Source organism: Carassius auratus, chromosome 22 (assembly GCF_003368295.1).
Source record: "Carassius auratus strain Wakin chromosome 22, ASM336829v1, whole genome shotgun sequence".
NCBI lineage: Eukaryota > Metazoa > Chordata > Actinopteri > Cypriniformes > Cyprinidae > Carassius > Carassius auratus.
In genome coordinates this window covers 3,366,343-3,383,546 of record NC_039264.1, presented here as the reverse complement: position 1 = coordinate 3,383,546, position 17,204 = coordinate 3,366,343, and the positions used below count along the sequence as shown (strand labels likewise).

The 17,204-nt window shown below is 36.7% G+C and overlaps 1 protein-coding gene across 1 annotated transcript; it reads right to left on the bottom strand.

Annotated features, from left to right (window-relative positions):
* Positions 1–544: 544 nt before the first annotated feature.
* LOC113039404 (podocalyxin-like protein 2) lies at positions 545–16,416 on the bottom strand. Its single transcript, XM_026197301.1, has 9 exons — positions 16,278–16,416; positions 11,960–12,220; positions 9,379–9,549; positions 7,444–8,129; positions 6,569–6,643; positions 3,069–3,225; positions 1,694–1,755; positions 1,331–1,510; positions 545–1,108 (listed from the first exon to the last, which is right to left on the bottom strand). The coding sequence occupies exons 1-9, from the start codon at positions 16,309–16,311 to the stop codon at positions 896–898; spliced, it is 1,839 nt and encodes a 612-aa protein (XP_026053086.1). The 5' UTR covers positions 16,312–16,416; the 3' UTR covers positions 545–895.
* Positions 16,417–17,204: the final 788 nt, after the last annotated feature.

Sequence of the window (17,204 nt, the reverse complement as noted above, 5' to 3'; positions counted from 1 at the left end):
ATATATATAAAAACCTTAAAAGCGACATAATCCAGTACGGAGCAGCCATTCTGATGCACAATAAAGGAGCAAGGCAGGCGTCCATCCAGCATTCAGCATGTAAAAACACAATATGCAGACTGCTTAACTGCTAATACTTGCATTGAAATAAGTAAATTAGAGAATGACTGATTATAGTGTCTACATCTTCGAGAAAACAACATCAAAAAACCTTGGTACAATCTCTTTCAAGTCTTTTCAAGTCTTCAAGTACACTAGTGTTTTTTCCCTCTCTCCTGTAACTAACCCAAAAAGAAAATCAATTTCGTAATTTAACAAAGCCGTTTCAAACCTGTATGCCATTTTTTTTAAACAAGATTTTTAAGAATCTTACAGTTCCGTAGAACTTTTTCTAAAGATCGCATCAGGTTTCGAGCATTGGCCATCGTTATCTTACATTTTATTCTTAGTGTAAACTAACTGTTGTGAAGATACTTCAAAATTCTCGGTTTTTTTTTCACAGAAGAGAAAAAAATGGCAGAAAATATGGAACTGCGTGTGTGAGATTACCGACATATATTTTACGTTTTGGGTTTAACTATTGCTTTAACAGTGCAACAAACTTTTCCCCCCAAAATTCAACCTTAGTTTTGATTGTTTGACACATTCAATTTAAATAAATTCTGCATTAAAAAGTTCCCCATATCATACAAATCGCGCTTTAAAGCGTTCTTTTTAGTCCCGCCTGAATTTAGTAATGCAGATAAAGAAAACCATCATACAAGCCAAAAGACATCACATTTTATACAGCAGATGTTTCCGAAAAAGCTTGAAAATGTTTTGTGCCCTCTTAGTCTGTAATGCCATAATGCTTTCTCATGCCGTTTTTTTTCTCTGATTGTTTTCCCGCGATTAATTAAAGGTGCGTGTCTTCCTCTTGGTTGTCTTCCTCGGTTTTCCCGGGCTTATTGACAAGGACCTGCCAACCGTTTCCTCCATCCCCGCCCACTGTCACCCCATTGGCACTGTGTTTCTTCTCCTGCATTTCTGATTGGCTATCGCTTGTCACGTCCAGCGTGGGGTTGTCATGGCAACCGTTCTCCACAAAGTTCAGCTCTTCTCCTCTCGACTTCGGACGCGCCATAAAGCAAAGGAGACAAAACCAAAGACAAATAATAAATCGATTCGAACCCGAGACGTCATTCATAGAACGTTGAGGTAAGTCATTAGAATTCGAGCTACATATGAAACGCGCACGAGTTGTGTTGACAACGTAATCTGTCAGTATCACAGAACATTTTGGCTCGTACCTCTGTTTTTTTTTACAGCAATCAGCATATCAAAGACCTACCATGTTTTTGAGTTTGGGTAAACGACGCTGCCAGCAGATATAGATGACTCCAGAAGCAATAATGAGCACACAAACAGATCCGATGATCACTAGAACCACAAACAGCTTTCCGTAGTCACTACGTGTCTGACTGGGCCTCGAGTGGCACGTGTTCACGGTCGAAAAATTCTGAATTCCAATCTGAAAATGAATAAATAATAATAACAGAAATACAATTAAAATAAATTATAATAAATGCTAATAATAATAATAATAATAATTTTAAATATATAATAAAAGAGAAGCAAATAATATTTATTATAAATTATTATCCATGTTCCATAAGTGTCTTTATTTTATTATTATTTGCTGCATTAGTCTCACCTCATTTAGACCTCTTGTGATTTCCCCTAACATTGACAGGACGTCTTTTGGAGGGATAATTTCTTCAACAAAAAGACAGTATGAAAAGAAAATTAGACTAAAATACTGTAAAAAGTTGGGGGGAAAATATGTAAAGAGTTAATTTTAATAAAGAATTGTTCAATCTAAAAATAAAAATAAAGAAATTTGAACCTATTAAAGGACCAGTATAAAAAAAAAAAAGAAGATATAACGAATAAGCACATTTCCCCCAAATTCTCAAAAATGCTCCAATCCAAAAATGACTCTACCATAAAACATTTTAAAATAAATTAGCATAAATCACATTCAGTGCAAATGAAATACAACCATACCATATGAATAATTTAATGATTTACATTTACATTTAGACATTTAGCGGACGCTTTTTTCCAAAGCGACTTACATATGAGAACAATAGAAGCAATTAAAATCAACAAAACAGCAATGATATACAAGTGCTATAACAAGTCTAAAGATTTAAGTTAGATTAATGCAGTACACAAAGCAAGGGCTTTTTAAATAATATAATAAATAATAAGAAGACCGAGAGTATAGAAATAAAATCGAGGAAGCTAGTGTTAAAGGTCTTTTTTGCTTTTGTTAATTGTATACTGAATGAAAAGAAAACATCGAATTCAAAAAGATTAGAAAGCCAGTTTTCTTTTTTCTAGAAGCACTATATTTTACACTGTCCTTGTTACATGTTACATGAACTTAGTATAGCAATAAAAATAAATAATGCATAAATAAATAAATGCATGCAACAGCACAAAACCAAACCATAATAGGTAACACTTTATTTTAAGCTCTCCTTACATTTTTCATTACACTTGGCATCAATTTATCTCCACAAAATGATGCATAAATGCATGCAGGCAACTCTAATCCTAACCCTAACCATATAGTAAGTACATGGAGTTAATTAATATTACAGAGTACGTAAATTACACTGAAACAAGGACACTGTAAAATAAGTGTAACCTAATTTCTTTATTTTGGTAATAAGAATTGGGGGCACAATGGGCTTCACGGTCTTGAAAAAAAGATGATAAATATGCCAGAATGCAAAACATCTTAATTTTCTTAATGCAAAATATAATTACTTATTTTCATTCTCTTGATTTTGTGAAGACGACCTCAAACAAGTCTTGCTTTGTAAGATTCATCCGAGCAGATACAACATCACTAATGCATTGCACAGAGATGTGATATAAAGAGATAATGCCTGCTATTTTTATGCTTTTATATAGAGCATGAAATGAAAAGCCAACAAATTACTAGCACCTCAGATTTAAAGAATGAGCCTCCCGTTACACGTGAGCACAGAGGCCCTGAGTGTGTGTGTGTGTGTTACCCTGCTCGCTGGCTAAGGCCATCAGAAGCTGGTGGTCCTGCTGTGTGGGTTTGCTGAGGAAAATGAGCCAGGAGCCTTGTGGGATGTTCCTCTTTCTGGAGAATGTGTTTTCTAGCATCTCCAGGAGTTTGTCGCCCCTCTCCATACGAAACTCATCCTGTGGGAAATTGAGGACACATTTAAATATGCAAAATACTGTGAAAAACATCTCATTTGGCTAATAATAAATACAATAAAATGGGAGTATAATTGTGTACAGAATGGATTTACGTAAATTAAATATATTTCAATGTAATTTAGTGGACAAAAAACAACAACGGTGTAATCTATACATAAAGTCCAATTAAAATTTGAACATGAATAATTAATTACACAGTATTTGTCAGAAAACGCACCTAGAAATTAATAGCAAACAAAATAAAAATATATATATGATCATATAATTATATAAGCTTTAATGCACCAGTGTTGCAAACAGTAAATAAATACAATAAAAGTTAGCATTAATGTTCTCAAAATTTACTCAAAATTTTTGCAAAAATAGCTCAATGCAATATAGTGGACTAAAATATTATAATTTAAAATGATAAAATGGTATAAACCATATAAAGTACAAAATACAGTAAAATGTGAACATAAATAAGACCTAAGTTGTATTTGTCATGCACATTATAATGTAATATATTATAAAAAAAAATTATATATGTGTGTGTGTTTTATGCATCATGAATAAATAAGTACGATAAATTGGGAGAATAAATTCACTAAATGTAAGTTAAAAAAAATTGTTGAAAGTATAAAAAAGATAAATATATACATCGTAAAATGTAATTTAATAAATAAAAATAGAATAAAACATGAGCATACCACACATGAGATGTAAACCGTATTTATATAAAATAGAATTAACATGGAATGTGTCAGAAAATACACATAAGAAATGTACAGTAAAATCAAGTAAATAAATATGTATGTATTTTGATAATACCTATGGATGATTGAAAGAAAAAGTAAAATATTGTTAGAAATGAAACATGGGGCCAAATCAACGCTCTCCACGAACAGACCACCATTGACCCTCCTAAAAACATGTCTGCTTTGTTTGTTACTGTCTTAAGATGTTCCTCCAGCTTGTGTTTAAACACAAGAATCACAGTAACTCATCCTCTGACCAGAGACCGACAGGCGACAGAATCAGACTCAGTTTTGTCGAGTCATTGAGACGGAGACTCGGAGCTCTCGTGCAGTGGGCCGGATTGGTTTCTGATCAATGTCTCTGCAGTGCTGCTCGGGTTCAGAGCAGGGCTCCATCGCAGGGGATTCGGCAGTTTAGCACGCAGCTGTCAGAGCGCCAGCGGGGGGAAAGTTCTCCGCGGTCATGCTGCAGTTACGTGGCACTGGAGCGTTACTGTGGCAACAGACGACCGGCTTCTTCTACGCCAATGAAACATCACAGGGAAGATTTACACAGCGGGCCATTCACAGAGAACTGGAGCTGAAGTCTCAGATGTTTCTCCTGTCGTCTCTTCCTGAAGAGATCTTAATAATGTCTCAGACTGTGCAGTGATCGAGTCAAACACAGCACTGTTTGTTATCCTTGAATAAAATGAAAAATGCTAAAAAAAAAAACATCAGATATAATTGGCACAAATTATAGATTACTTCCCAAGTCTGATTAATTATGACTGAATTCATTCCCTCTACTGATTAATTTATTAGATTCTTAATTTAGGTACACTGTGGAGACATTGTACTAATACGTTCCCTCGTTTTAAATTACTTAATTAAAATGAGGGAAAAAATAAGTACAACTGAGCCGCACGATTTACTGACTGAGAGAACAAATAGATAAAACGTGGCCATGAATTAATAAGTCATGGGAACAAATTGTTAATTCATGGCCACAAATGTATTTTTCTTACGCATGTTTAACTTGGGAGTACAGATATATATATATATATATATATATATATATATATATCAGTTAGTTGTAAAGGCAAATTCAAGTTTTTGTTTGGTATGTTTTAAGTAAGTTAAAGTAAACTAAAACAGAAACTTAATAGACAAAAAAAAAAAAAAAAACTAATAAAAATGACTAAAGCACAACATAATTGCTACAAATTTAACTAAAATGTAAAATCTAAAACAAACTCATAATATTAATAAACTATACCAAATCTAATTTTTCATCATTTATGCCAATGGATAAATCAAAATGAATGGGTACTGGCACTGTCAAGATCCAATAATTACAGAAAACCACCACTTTTGCTGTATATTTTATGTCTACTGATGCCATACAATGCTTTATGTGAAGAACAGACCTAAATTTAGCATACATTCAGATATGGTGCACCAAAACAGGTTGGGCTTTATATATCATTGGTTTGTACTGTAATTCATATGGACCACTTTTGTGTGACCTTATTATCAATTTAGTTGCTCACTTTGTTTTTGGGTGAAATTCAACATTAAACCACTTACTCTCCAATAGATGCACTGCAGTGAATGGGTGCCGTCAGAATGAGAGTCCAAACAGCTGATAAAAACATCACAATAATCCACATCACTCCAGTCCATCAGTTAACATCTTGTGAAGCCAAAAGATTTGTTTGTAAGAAACAAATCCATAATTAATGTTTTTATCTTCAAACACGACTTCGATACATATTGTTTTCTCCAGTAAAAAAAGTAATCTCGTCTGAATCGGGAGAGAAATCTGCACAGATCAAGCTATGTTTACAAGCAAAAATAGTCCAAAACCGTTCTAAACTGTTATGTGGTTTGTTTTGATAGCTTAGCTTTTGGCTTCATAAGATGTTAACTGATGGACTGGAGTTGTGTGGATTATTGTGATGTTTTTATCAGCTGTTTGGACTCTCGTTCTGACGGCACCCATTCACTACAGAGGGTCCATTGGGGAACAAGTGATGTGATGCTACATTTTTCCATATCTGATGAAAAAACAAACTCATCTAGATCTTGTATGGCCTGAGGGTGGCATTTGAAGTAAATATACATTTTTGGGGACACTATACCTTTAAATAAAATATAATTGACAGGTCTAGTAGGACAAGGGTGACCTTTAAGACACAACATTCGCTTTTTGCAGTGCTGCTAACGAGTTCATGAGATTAAGAATCACATTATCTTTTTTCTTCTCTACAAAGGCCAGATGATTGTTCAGGCTGCTGATAAAACAAATGCACTCGGAGCTCACAGCGTGTGTCATTGTTTGTGCTGAGCGTCGTTAGTTGTGCAGTCAGCATGTTTCGGAGACAGAAATCTTCCTGCAACGCTCAGCGTTTCAGCTGCAGTACGTGAAACAGGCTCTGAGCGGGACATACACCTTAATTAACAGCAATTCATTCAAATCGTGATGGAAAAACTGATTTTTATGAAGAAAATGCAAGTGGTTTGCTCATGCTAGAACAATATGTGGTTGGGTTAAGGCTAGCTAGAGATTTCAGGGTTTGGTTTTGTGAAAAAGCAACACTTACGCAGTCAAAGTTGTCCGTCATGTTGAGTATAACGTAGCCCTTTCCTGCAAGGTTGCTCCAGTCGACACAAATCACCTGCACAGAGTGAGAAACAAAGAGAGTCACTGGACTGCAGTGAAATGCTTGCTGACAACCTGCCTGGAGAACGAATCTATAAACACATTTCTCTTCCAAAGCAGTCAGACAAATCAATCGAGAAATAATTTCCAAGAAGACACAATATATTTCATGCAAACAAACAATTTAGAATTTTATCACAAGAACCACCTGTGGGACACTTGTTTTGTCAATATTTTTGAAAGTTGAAATGATAAAGTACATAACATTACTTCTTACTAGTGTTATTTTTGTTAGATCAAGTTACTATTAATTAACCTTTTTTTTTTATAATTTGAAATTTGAAACATAATATATAAAAATAAGAATTTTAAATTTAGAAAAACTGAAAACTAAAAACTTACTTAGAAATATTGCCTTGGCACTTACTGAAATAAATGTGTTTAGATGAAGTACCACAATTACTACAATTGAAACAAGAATACATTTAAATATAGAATAGAAATTGTAGAAAATTTTAAATTAAATAAAACTGAAAATCTAAAAATAAAAGCTAATCCAAAGTCTTACAAGACATTTCTTGTTATTATGTTTATATATTACTATAAGTAGTAGTTTTATATTATGATATACTTTACTATTTGTCATATATTATTTAGTGGTACATATTTTTATTTTTGAGCAGAGAGAATCTAACCAACAGCTGAAATCTGATGGACATTGTGTTTGAACATTTTATACAAGAAGGAATATATTATTTTATATATTATTACGTATTATAGAGGTCTGTTAATTTCTTATTTTCTGCCACTGAGTACCTGCTCGGCCTCCTGGGACAGCTCTGAGTCGTGCAGCTCCGTTTCGGCGAGATATTCGTTGCCGCCGTGGCGAAGCTCCGCCCCCTCCTCGTCCTCTGTTGTGGTGAGCGGCGCCCCCTGCCAGGCGGTTTTGGTGAAGACCACGGGCGGCAGATCTGAAGCGGGGGAGGACGAGGGTCTGGATGTGAACGGCGTGAGGTACCGCCATTCATCCTCTTCCTCCTCAGCCGGTTCGGTGGGAAAATCCACTACCTCTTCCTCATCCTCATCTTCCTCAGAATCATCCTGGTGTGTTTTGTCGGGCTGCAGGGGTTCCAGGCTCGGCAGGGGCCCGATTTCAGGAGCCGTGGGTGCTTGTGTTACAGCATGGCCCCTCTGATCATCAAACATGTCGTTGGATGTCAGGCGCCTGTCAGGCTCAGCTGTGGCCTCTGGCTGGTTCTGACGGGCCAGTCCGAGGACGGGGGGCGTGGCTGTGGAGTGGGCGTGGTCTTCAGCATCTGCGATTGACGGCCCGGAGAAGGGGTGGAGAGGGAAGCCGCTCGATTCTGAATCGCTCTCCCACTGCTCCGGGTCGACTGACTCGGTCGTAGGGACGAACAATGAGGAAGAGAAATTCATCTGAGTTGGCTTTTGGCTCAAAGAAAGTGGCAAAGATGGTGGTTCTGGGGATGAAGGGCTGTAATCTATAAGGGAATAAAGCAATCAAAGTTGTAAAAAATTTTAAGACATAAATCAAATTACACATACTCTACTATTTTAAACTATACTGTGTTAAACTGTACTAAACTATTCTACATTATGCTTACGCTAAGCTATAATTGTATAGTTTGTTTTTGCAGTTGGTCTTTCAAATTTGGTAGTACTGAGCTTTAGAGCCCAACCGATATTGCCTTCATGTGACCGATATAATACATATTATCTGAGAACCAATAATTATTTATTTTTTTATACTGTTAGACTATATCAGGGTTGTTATCGTTAAATAAACTTAAACCATAAATTTTTTCTGATAATTTAAAAAATTGAAATAAATTCAGTTAGTAAGATTTCCAATTAAACTAAACACATCGAAATGTAAGCAATCTAAAACTGAAATAAAATGTATACAAATCTAGAGATTTAAAGACGACAATTTATGCAAATACTAAAACCCCACAACCACTAAAACAGTTGCTAAAGTTAACGTGCAAACAGAAAATATAAAAAAGAAAAAAACTATTTCAAAATATCAATAAAAACTAGAATAATGCCTTAATGATACTAAAATAACACTGTACTCCAGCTATAAAAACATTATATGTTTTAATGGTATTTTAATTAGAATAGTTAAATATTCAAATGTTTTAGATTTAATACTATTACATATATTTTTATAGTTTTTGTTTACACCATTATATTGATGCTAAGATTGTTAGACTCAATATTAAACAACCGATATTAAACAACCGATAACCAAACCTTCAAAGAGTGAATATCGGTAGTCCATCTCAAGTGGAATACAGCATATTGAAAGCATGTTATAGTGTTTGCATAACCTAGTTAACATTTAGTTTGTTATGTAACAAGATTATTTATTGTGGTAAATAGAGCAAACACTTATTAAGAAAATGTTGTTTTCATGCTATAGTATGGTAGGATAATGTTGCAGTAAGATCTGTTGGGAGCACATGTCTTATTCATCTTTTGTTTCTTGAGTACAGCAGATTCGAGCAGCTGCACTGCAGCACTGCACCTGCGTCTGGCACAACACACACATCAGGGACCCGAGAGCTCTCGATCGCAGCCTGATTATTCATGAGACACACACACTGCCACACTGAGACGTGCTGTAATGAGGAGAGCTATTGTCTAGCGTCAGCGGGAGAGAGCCCATATATCTATACTTTATCAAGAAAATGATCATAACTGGAAGTAATAAAAAAAGCAGCATACCAGGGACTGTGTGGCAAGCTTTGGCACACTCCTCCAGGGACAGGAAGTTATTGCGGTTTTCTCTGCAGCCCCCAAATATGAAGTTTTCGCATTTCTTAGTGACAGGATTAAAGTGCCAGCGAGGGAGCGCCCCACGACAAGGTCCCACCTTCTTGGGCATCAGACAGCGCTCTGAGAGCACAAGAACAAACAGATACATGTACTGAAAGAGTCTTTTAGAGACAAATAGCACATCTCCAAATTTAGCAGCCTGTGTTTCGCCTAAGATCCAGTGGAACCATTCCTCCCTCTGTTCAATTACTGAACTGCTATTGGCTTGGGATGAAAAACATCAGGTAACTGGAGGTCTTCACACTCATTAAAGACAGGTGGATGTGTGAAAGGGACAAGAGGACTGAAAACTCCTGAGGGTGTAGATAGACGTTCACCAAACCACAGACAGACAGATAGATAGTCTCGGTCTATTCCCTAAACAGATAAACTCTCATTTTCCTGGTGAGGAGTTGTAGGCACAGAGCCAGGTGAGAACACCACACCTGGAAGTGTCTCCACTCACACACACACACACACACACTCAAACTCTCAGTCATGGTTGTGTCCACCTGTCTCTCCATATGGCTGATCAGTCAAGTCTGTATGTGGTGTGACACAGCGTGCGTTACTCATTCAGCAGCGGTTGAGTGTGACGGGCTCTCGTGTTCACGCTCAGATTTACTGCTGTGGCCGCAAATACACTCATCTTCCATATGTGCGCTTGTGTAAACAATTAACCGAACATTTTCAAGTTTGTCTTAAGTTCTAAAGCGGATAGTTGTTTTGTAGTCTTCAGGTCACCCACAGATTCCAACTATTAACTGAAAAATGTTTCAAAGGAAAGCGTGAGTGTTGAATGAGTTAAATCCCAAGGTTTAATCCTTAGGATAATGGGTTTGTTCAAATCACTAATGATATCTTTCTTAATATACAGCGCGAGTGTGCCAGCTGAATCAAGCTGATACCCACCAAATTCAAACTCCTCACGGCAGATAGTCATTGGACAGCTCCATCCTTCTCTCTGCTTTGTACGCACACACCGGAAACAGGCCACTGCGGTTAGCAAGCTAGCAGGTGAACTAAAAATAATACTGTTTTCAGGCACATTAATTCCCAGGCGCGTAGAAAGTGGGCATATTTTCTCTAGTCACTGCTGCGAAACATATTCACGACCGCAAGATGGAGTGAAGAAACATCAATGGAATTGTTAAAGCTGACAAAACTCGAATCAACAAATAAAAAAAGGAAAGCATCAGGAGGGGACTGCAGGTGTCGAGGAAATGACGCACGATAATGAGTCCTAAAAACTGTTGTTCACACCACTTTACACGTCTAACGGCCTCTTTGGCAGTCGAGTCCTTTTTGTGAGTTAAATAACTGTCTAGAGGCTGAGTCATACAATGGTACTGACCTAATATGAAGCTGTCGTCATTCAGTGCCTTTGTTACCCGATTTTCAGCTGCAGGGTATACTTTTTCAGCCATTTTCGAAACGTAAATACAGAACCAAATTTCAATAGGAAATGAATCGAGTGATATAATGGTCAGAGCAAGTATATTTACACATCTAGGTGATAAAGGTCAAACATTTGACCCCCTTTCAAACATACCATTGCAACCACATTACACTCATAATTCAATTTGTCACCAGAGCGAATACTGGATTAACACCCCTAGCTTACAAATGACAAGTACTTGACATTTTTCCAGTTGCAAATGCAACCAAATTTCATTTAAAATTTAAGTAGGTCATACAGTTATCAGAGCTTATAAATTGACCAAAAAAAGACTAGTACTTGACCCATTTTCCCTCATAAATATGCAACCAAAATTAATTCATAACTGAATCAAGTCAGAACAATGTCAGAGCAACTGTATTGACATTTCTAATATACAAATGACACGCAATTTTGGTCGTGACAAAATGAGGTTGCGAAATTATAATTTTCAAATTTAATATTGCAATCAAATTTTGCTTGTAATTGAATCAAGTCAAAACTTTGTCAGAGCGAATATATTAACACCCCTAGTTGACAAATGGCATCAATCATCATCGATCATAAATATACTATCAAAATTTGTTTAAATTAAAGCATCTGATCACTGTCAGATCAACATTTATGTTTTACAAACGAATGTAATTACGTCCACCCAAATTTTGTTCATAATTTAACCAAGTCAAAATGTCAGAGCGAATATATTAGCATTTTAGGTTGACAAATGAAAAGCACTTGATGCATTTTCCAATGTAATGTTCCAACCAAATTTCATAATTGAATCAAGTCAAGTTGTTGTCACAGGGAATATGTTAACATTGTCATTTGACAAACGATAAGTAGGCCTACTTGACCCATTTCTTTACGTAAATATGAAACCAAAATATTTTTGTAACCGAATTGTCATTCCAGTGTCAGAGCGAATATTTTCACCCTTGATTGACAAATTAGATTAATCAGATGAAAAGGGAAAGTCATTTTTCTTTATGCCTTTGAAAGTTTACATAAACTTGACTTTTAAACTTAATTTTTCGAATTACTGCTTCTACTCACCATTCATGGCACTTGGGTCAATGCTGGTGTCTTTGGTCTCGATACGAGCGTTCTTGCCATCCTCGCTGTCTTCATTAAAGAACCCGGAGCTCTCCTGAGAACTCTCCATGAAGCCATGCCTGCGTTCCCTCGAGACCTCATCGTGTTCCTCAAAGCCTACGGGAACCTCCAGAACCGGCCCTTGGGAGCGGATGGGGTTGGGTAGGAGTGCTGGACCAGCACTTAGAACCCTGGCACACACCAGAACCAGGAGAACTGAACCTAAATGAAAGAAAAAAAGATATAATAAGCTAACTTTTTAAAATTGGATTCATTCAAAACACAAATCTAAATCAGAAACAAAGAACCAAACCAACTCCTTTACCACAAATGAATCTTTATTAATAGCTTCAACAGAGACAGATGGTTTCAAGGATGTATGCATCCATCAAACACTGTCTGGGAACATCTTTTGAGTCCCGGCCCTTATGGGCTTCAACCACAGCTGGCTCTGATTTATGCCGGCTTAGCGTTGTCTCTCAAACCACCCGGTCTTATCTTTCCTTGCCCTACCAGGTCACCACAGGATTAGCATTGGTTTAAACACTGGATAAATGAAAAAGACGGCGACTGGGTAAGAACTACTCTTCTGTTGGAGCCAAGTTGGAGTTTAAAAGCCAATTACACAGTTCTATAATTCTGACACGGCTTTAGTTTTTATTCATGGATCTGTTTAATGAAATTCATTCTCTAGCGAGGCTCTGTTTAATTAAGGAGACCAGCAGGCGGACGTCTCGGCGACTCTGGTATTATATTTAGCAAGTGTGCGATTGTGTGGTAATTAACAGGGTGGAAAAACCCAGGCACTTCCTGCTCCGATTTATGAATCGGTCAACTTCCAGTTCCAGTGCTTTTAGAGACCAGGGACATCCTGTGAACTCAAGCCATGCAATGCTGTGGAAATTTCCAAAATGGTACACTGCTGGAGAGTATAATCCCATGACATTTACGGAGTAAATCTGGGAGAATTAAAGATTAAAAGACCACTTAATGTTTCAAAAAACATTCTACATTATCAGTAATGCTACGTTCTATTCAAGTCTGATTTCGGATTTCTGAATATCCAGCGATCAACTTGGAAAAGTGCAACAAAATGTCAATTGAACTTGAATGTCAATACTTAGCGCTGGCATACAATTTTTGTACATTATACAACAACTTCGTTGCCATGGCACTTTTTTATTTACGTCCACATACTGCATTAAAACTTGTTGCACATGCTTGATGTTGATGAGGCTGAACATTTTTGGTTCTTGAATCCTAATAGTTAGTCCAAAATAAGATTTTCAGTGATCAGTAAATTATTATTTTGTGTTTGATCTTAATGCAAAACTATCTTATGAATTCAAAAGACTTTTAATACACTGCACAAACAATATGGACTTTCATCAAGCCTTTATTGACATTTTTGGAGCTTGACTATCACTACATGGTCACTGGTCAACAATGGCCATGCTAGTTTACAGTACAGTACAGTTTGGATTTTTTTTTTTTTTCATTTTTAGATTCTTCCTAAACGTCTACCAACCAGTAAAGCATCCCAACTGTAAAATACCAAGCACAGTGTCACCTCTATCTCTGTGATGTATGTCTTTAAAAACGTCTAACCCCGGTAGATCACAGTAATTATGGTTGACGCAATCTTATTTTGCCTCAGTGGACTCTGGATTCTGCAAAGGTACTTCTAACCTCGCTTGAACAGCGAATAGAGAATTTGCTGATGCCCGAACCCAAACACTTCTATCTCTGAGGAACGATCTTTGGCCTTCTGCCCCCGAGATGCTGTCAAAGTTTGGACACGCGTTAGATAGTACATTAATCATAAAAGCTTATATCTCATTTATAGAGGCACTGCGGCAACAAACCCCATCTGGGATCTTTGCATTTGGGTAGTTGGATGAACTAAATCAAACTCAAGAAGATGAAACAGCTGTGCATAAACTTGAAGGACAAAGAAGAACTTAATAAAAATCTACTTATTTATGCTTCTCATTTAATATTTAGTGTGTTTCCTCAGACAAATAAAATATCCCAAAGATGATTCTAGCTTCGGAATGAAAATATGGGATGTATGATAATTTAAAACCTTATTTCAAGAAGTTATGATGTATGTAGGTCATAAAAATAATAAACAAAATGGTTAATGACCTTTATTATCTGCATCATGTCACTCTAAATAAATACATAAACTGAAAATGTCCCAATGTTAAAAAACAAAACAAAATGGTAATGAAATATGAATCAGATATGTTCTTGATGTCTTTTACAGTGTGGTTTTTATATCATAGCAGTCGCAACATGACCAGCTCCCACCTGTTTCTGTCTGATTTCAGACGTCTTAATATAGTGTGCATTCATCCGTTCAGACCAAGACGCCACAATCCTCTGCCATCTGATACGAACACAGATCTGTCACATAACAGCTATTGTACTAAATATATGAGCCCCAGTATCAGACTCTCTCTAAAAGAGACGAGGAGCCAGAACACAGAATAAAATGATTCATAAATCATCAAACCCACCAAAGCTTGGCCCAATTTAAAGTGTGAGGCACCTGGACTCCAGCAACACTGTGTGAATACATACGGCTGCCAATTATGTCTCAGTCTTAAATCCTCTCCATCTCTTTTCCTTTCCTCTCAGAGATAAAGCCACATCTCAAACGAGCGGCAAGATAAATGCTGATGTCACCTGACCTGAAAGGGTTTCTGGGCTGTGCCAGCTTACATTGCAGCAGAGTCTGTGGGTGTAGGTGGCACTGAGCGTTAAGAGTCAGATTTATAGTCTACTGACTGGCAGCTGCAGGTCTGCAGTGCTTGATACTGCGAAAGAGTGCATGAGTTGCACTATAGTACTGAATGATGACCATTTAAATGGTTCTCCAAATGGTACATTTCCAATTAATGATGGTAGGGACATAGTTTAAACATGATACTGTAACTATAACCCACATTAAATGACAACACAGTACTTTGACGTTCGATATTTATCATGGTAATGGATCCACGATACCATGATTAATATGGTATTTACATGGTACTGCAAAGAAATGTTAACTATAACCTAAATTAAATGACAATACATTGACGAAGACATTAAATGTTTACAACATGGTACACCAACGTACTTCAAAAAATACCATGGTATATGTTTAAAGGTCTTTGTATCGTTATAGTAATACCACAAAAACAGGCTAATACTTTGATATACATTATGGTATTGGGTGATTATCACGCTAAAAACATGGTAGCGTGTAAAAAAAGAAAGAAGGGTACTATATAAAATGGCAACGAAATGCACATACAATTATATTTACGTGGTAGTATGATATGAAATATCTTATAGACTATCACAATATCCATAACAACACATTAAAACCATGTTCGTGTCTCTTACACCATGATATTTAGATGGAACTCTAATGTACCCGAAAAAATAATAAGCTATTATATGTTACAAAATAGTTGAAGAGGGTGAGGAAATAATGAAATGCCGTTCGAGTTCAGAGTGAAATGGACTTGTCTTGAGTCTGAATCTGTGCTGCTCATTAGACTAAACAAACCTGACCTGTCATTGTTGTGTCTGGTCATCAGTCTGTCTGGAGCGGCTTTTGACCAGCACAATCTGTCAGCTGTGGCCTCATGGGCATGACAAGCCATCACACACACGGCGTGCCAAACACAATCAGCGTCCACAGCAGCTGCAAAATGTTCTTTTCTCAGTTCCATGAGGATGAATCATGCTGAAAATCCTGACTGGACCTGAATAGTTCAGCTCGGTCTCGAGATGGAGAGGAGAAAGGGGTGTGTGCCGAAATCTGCACAATCAGATCAATAACACGGATACCTGAATGATTTCAGTGACTGGACTCTTTATGCTTGGGATGATGACATGAACAAATCATTAATGATGATCATCTCAGAAAAGAACAATGCCCTTTTTTCCCTCACTCGTGGAGACAATGAGAAATGTTAATGATGATGCATATTCCTCTCAGACACAATACCGAGCAAAGATTGTGATTACTGCACCCTATTACAAAACCAGTTACATTTATCAATGATTAAATAATCAATAGGTTGGTTTTCATCACACGTTTACATTCCAATGGGCTAGAAATGGCTACATAATTTTACATATAAAATAGTTAGTAAAAATAGAATTTGTACAATATGACTAATAAAATGTATTATAAATATATATATACCGTATTGAAAATTTTTTTATATACATTTACATAAATAAATCGTTAATACAATGCAAAAAATACTTAACTCACCTAACATCAGGCACTGGAAAGACGCGACAGACATCTCTGCAGCTTTAAACGATCGCAGTGAGAAATTATCGCGTCAGTGTTTCAGTTCGTTCGTATGTGCATCATATGTGACTTACTGACCTCAATCACGAGACGCACTAACACGCATTAATCATCGGAATTACAAAACAAAAGGTCAGTAGCTGGGCAGACGAAGCGCACGAGTGAGATATACTGTGCAGAACGGCAGGCGTGACTGCGAGGGAAACTAGACGGCAGGTTTGTCTGCTGCTCTTCTTGCAGTCAATGGATTTGCAGCGACAGATTAAGGATTTTGGAGGGTTTTATTCCTGGCGCAGTGACTGCAGGCGAGCCGCTGCAGCGACGCAGGGTCCTAAACGCCGCGGACTTATTTTAGTATGAAACAAGAATCAATGGTCGGCGATGGAATTCTGATGTCAACCAATCAGAAAGCGCCGATTCTGATCAACAACGAAAGTTTCACGTAGTGCATCCAACCAAGATAATAATTAAATGCACTGTAGATTATTAGCGATGTAAAACGATTTTTTTTTTTGCAATAAGTAACTTGTCAGTATATGTCAGTGTCTTTTGGAAGTTTGTTTCCGCAAATAAAAGTAACTGCAACATTAAAGTTCTGGCGCATTTATAAATCACAATTATTATTTTTCTCAATTATTATTTTTATAATTATTATTACTCTGTATACTCTTCAAGCAAATTCACGTTTCTTAGTTCTTTTCACGCAAGGTAAATTCTGAGAAAAAGAAATAGAATTGTGAGATTTGAACTCAGAATTTTGAAGTAGAATCAAAATTGTGATTATCAAATTCAGAATTCTATCATCTCGGAATTATATTTTTCTCAGAGGCTCAGAATTGCATGTTTATAACCTCACAGTTGAAAGTTGTTAACTTTTAAGCGAGT

Bases quoted from the DNA above. Each gene is read 5' to 3' on its own strand.
- LOC113039404 (XM_026197301.1), bottom strand. From the start codon at position 16,311: ATGTCTGTCGCGTCTTTCCAGTGCCTGATGTTAG. The intron at 9,550-11,959 runs GTGAGTAGAAGC...TTGTGCTCTCAG, and splicing joins TGACCCAAGTGCCATGAATG to AGCGCTGTCTGATGCCCAAG. The intron at 6,644-7,443 runs GTACTCAGTGGC...CACTCTGTGCAG, and splicing joins TGTCCCAGGAGGCCGAGCAG to GTGATTTGTGTCGACTGGAG.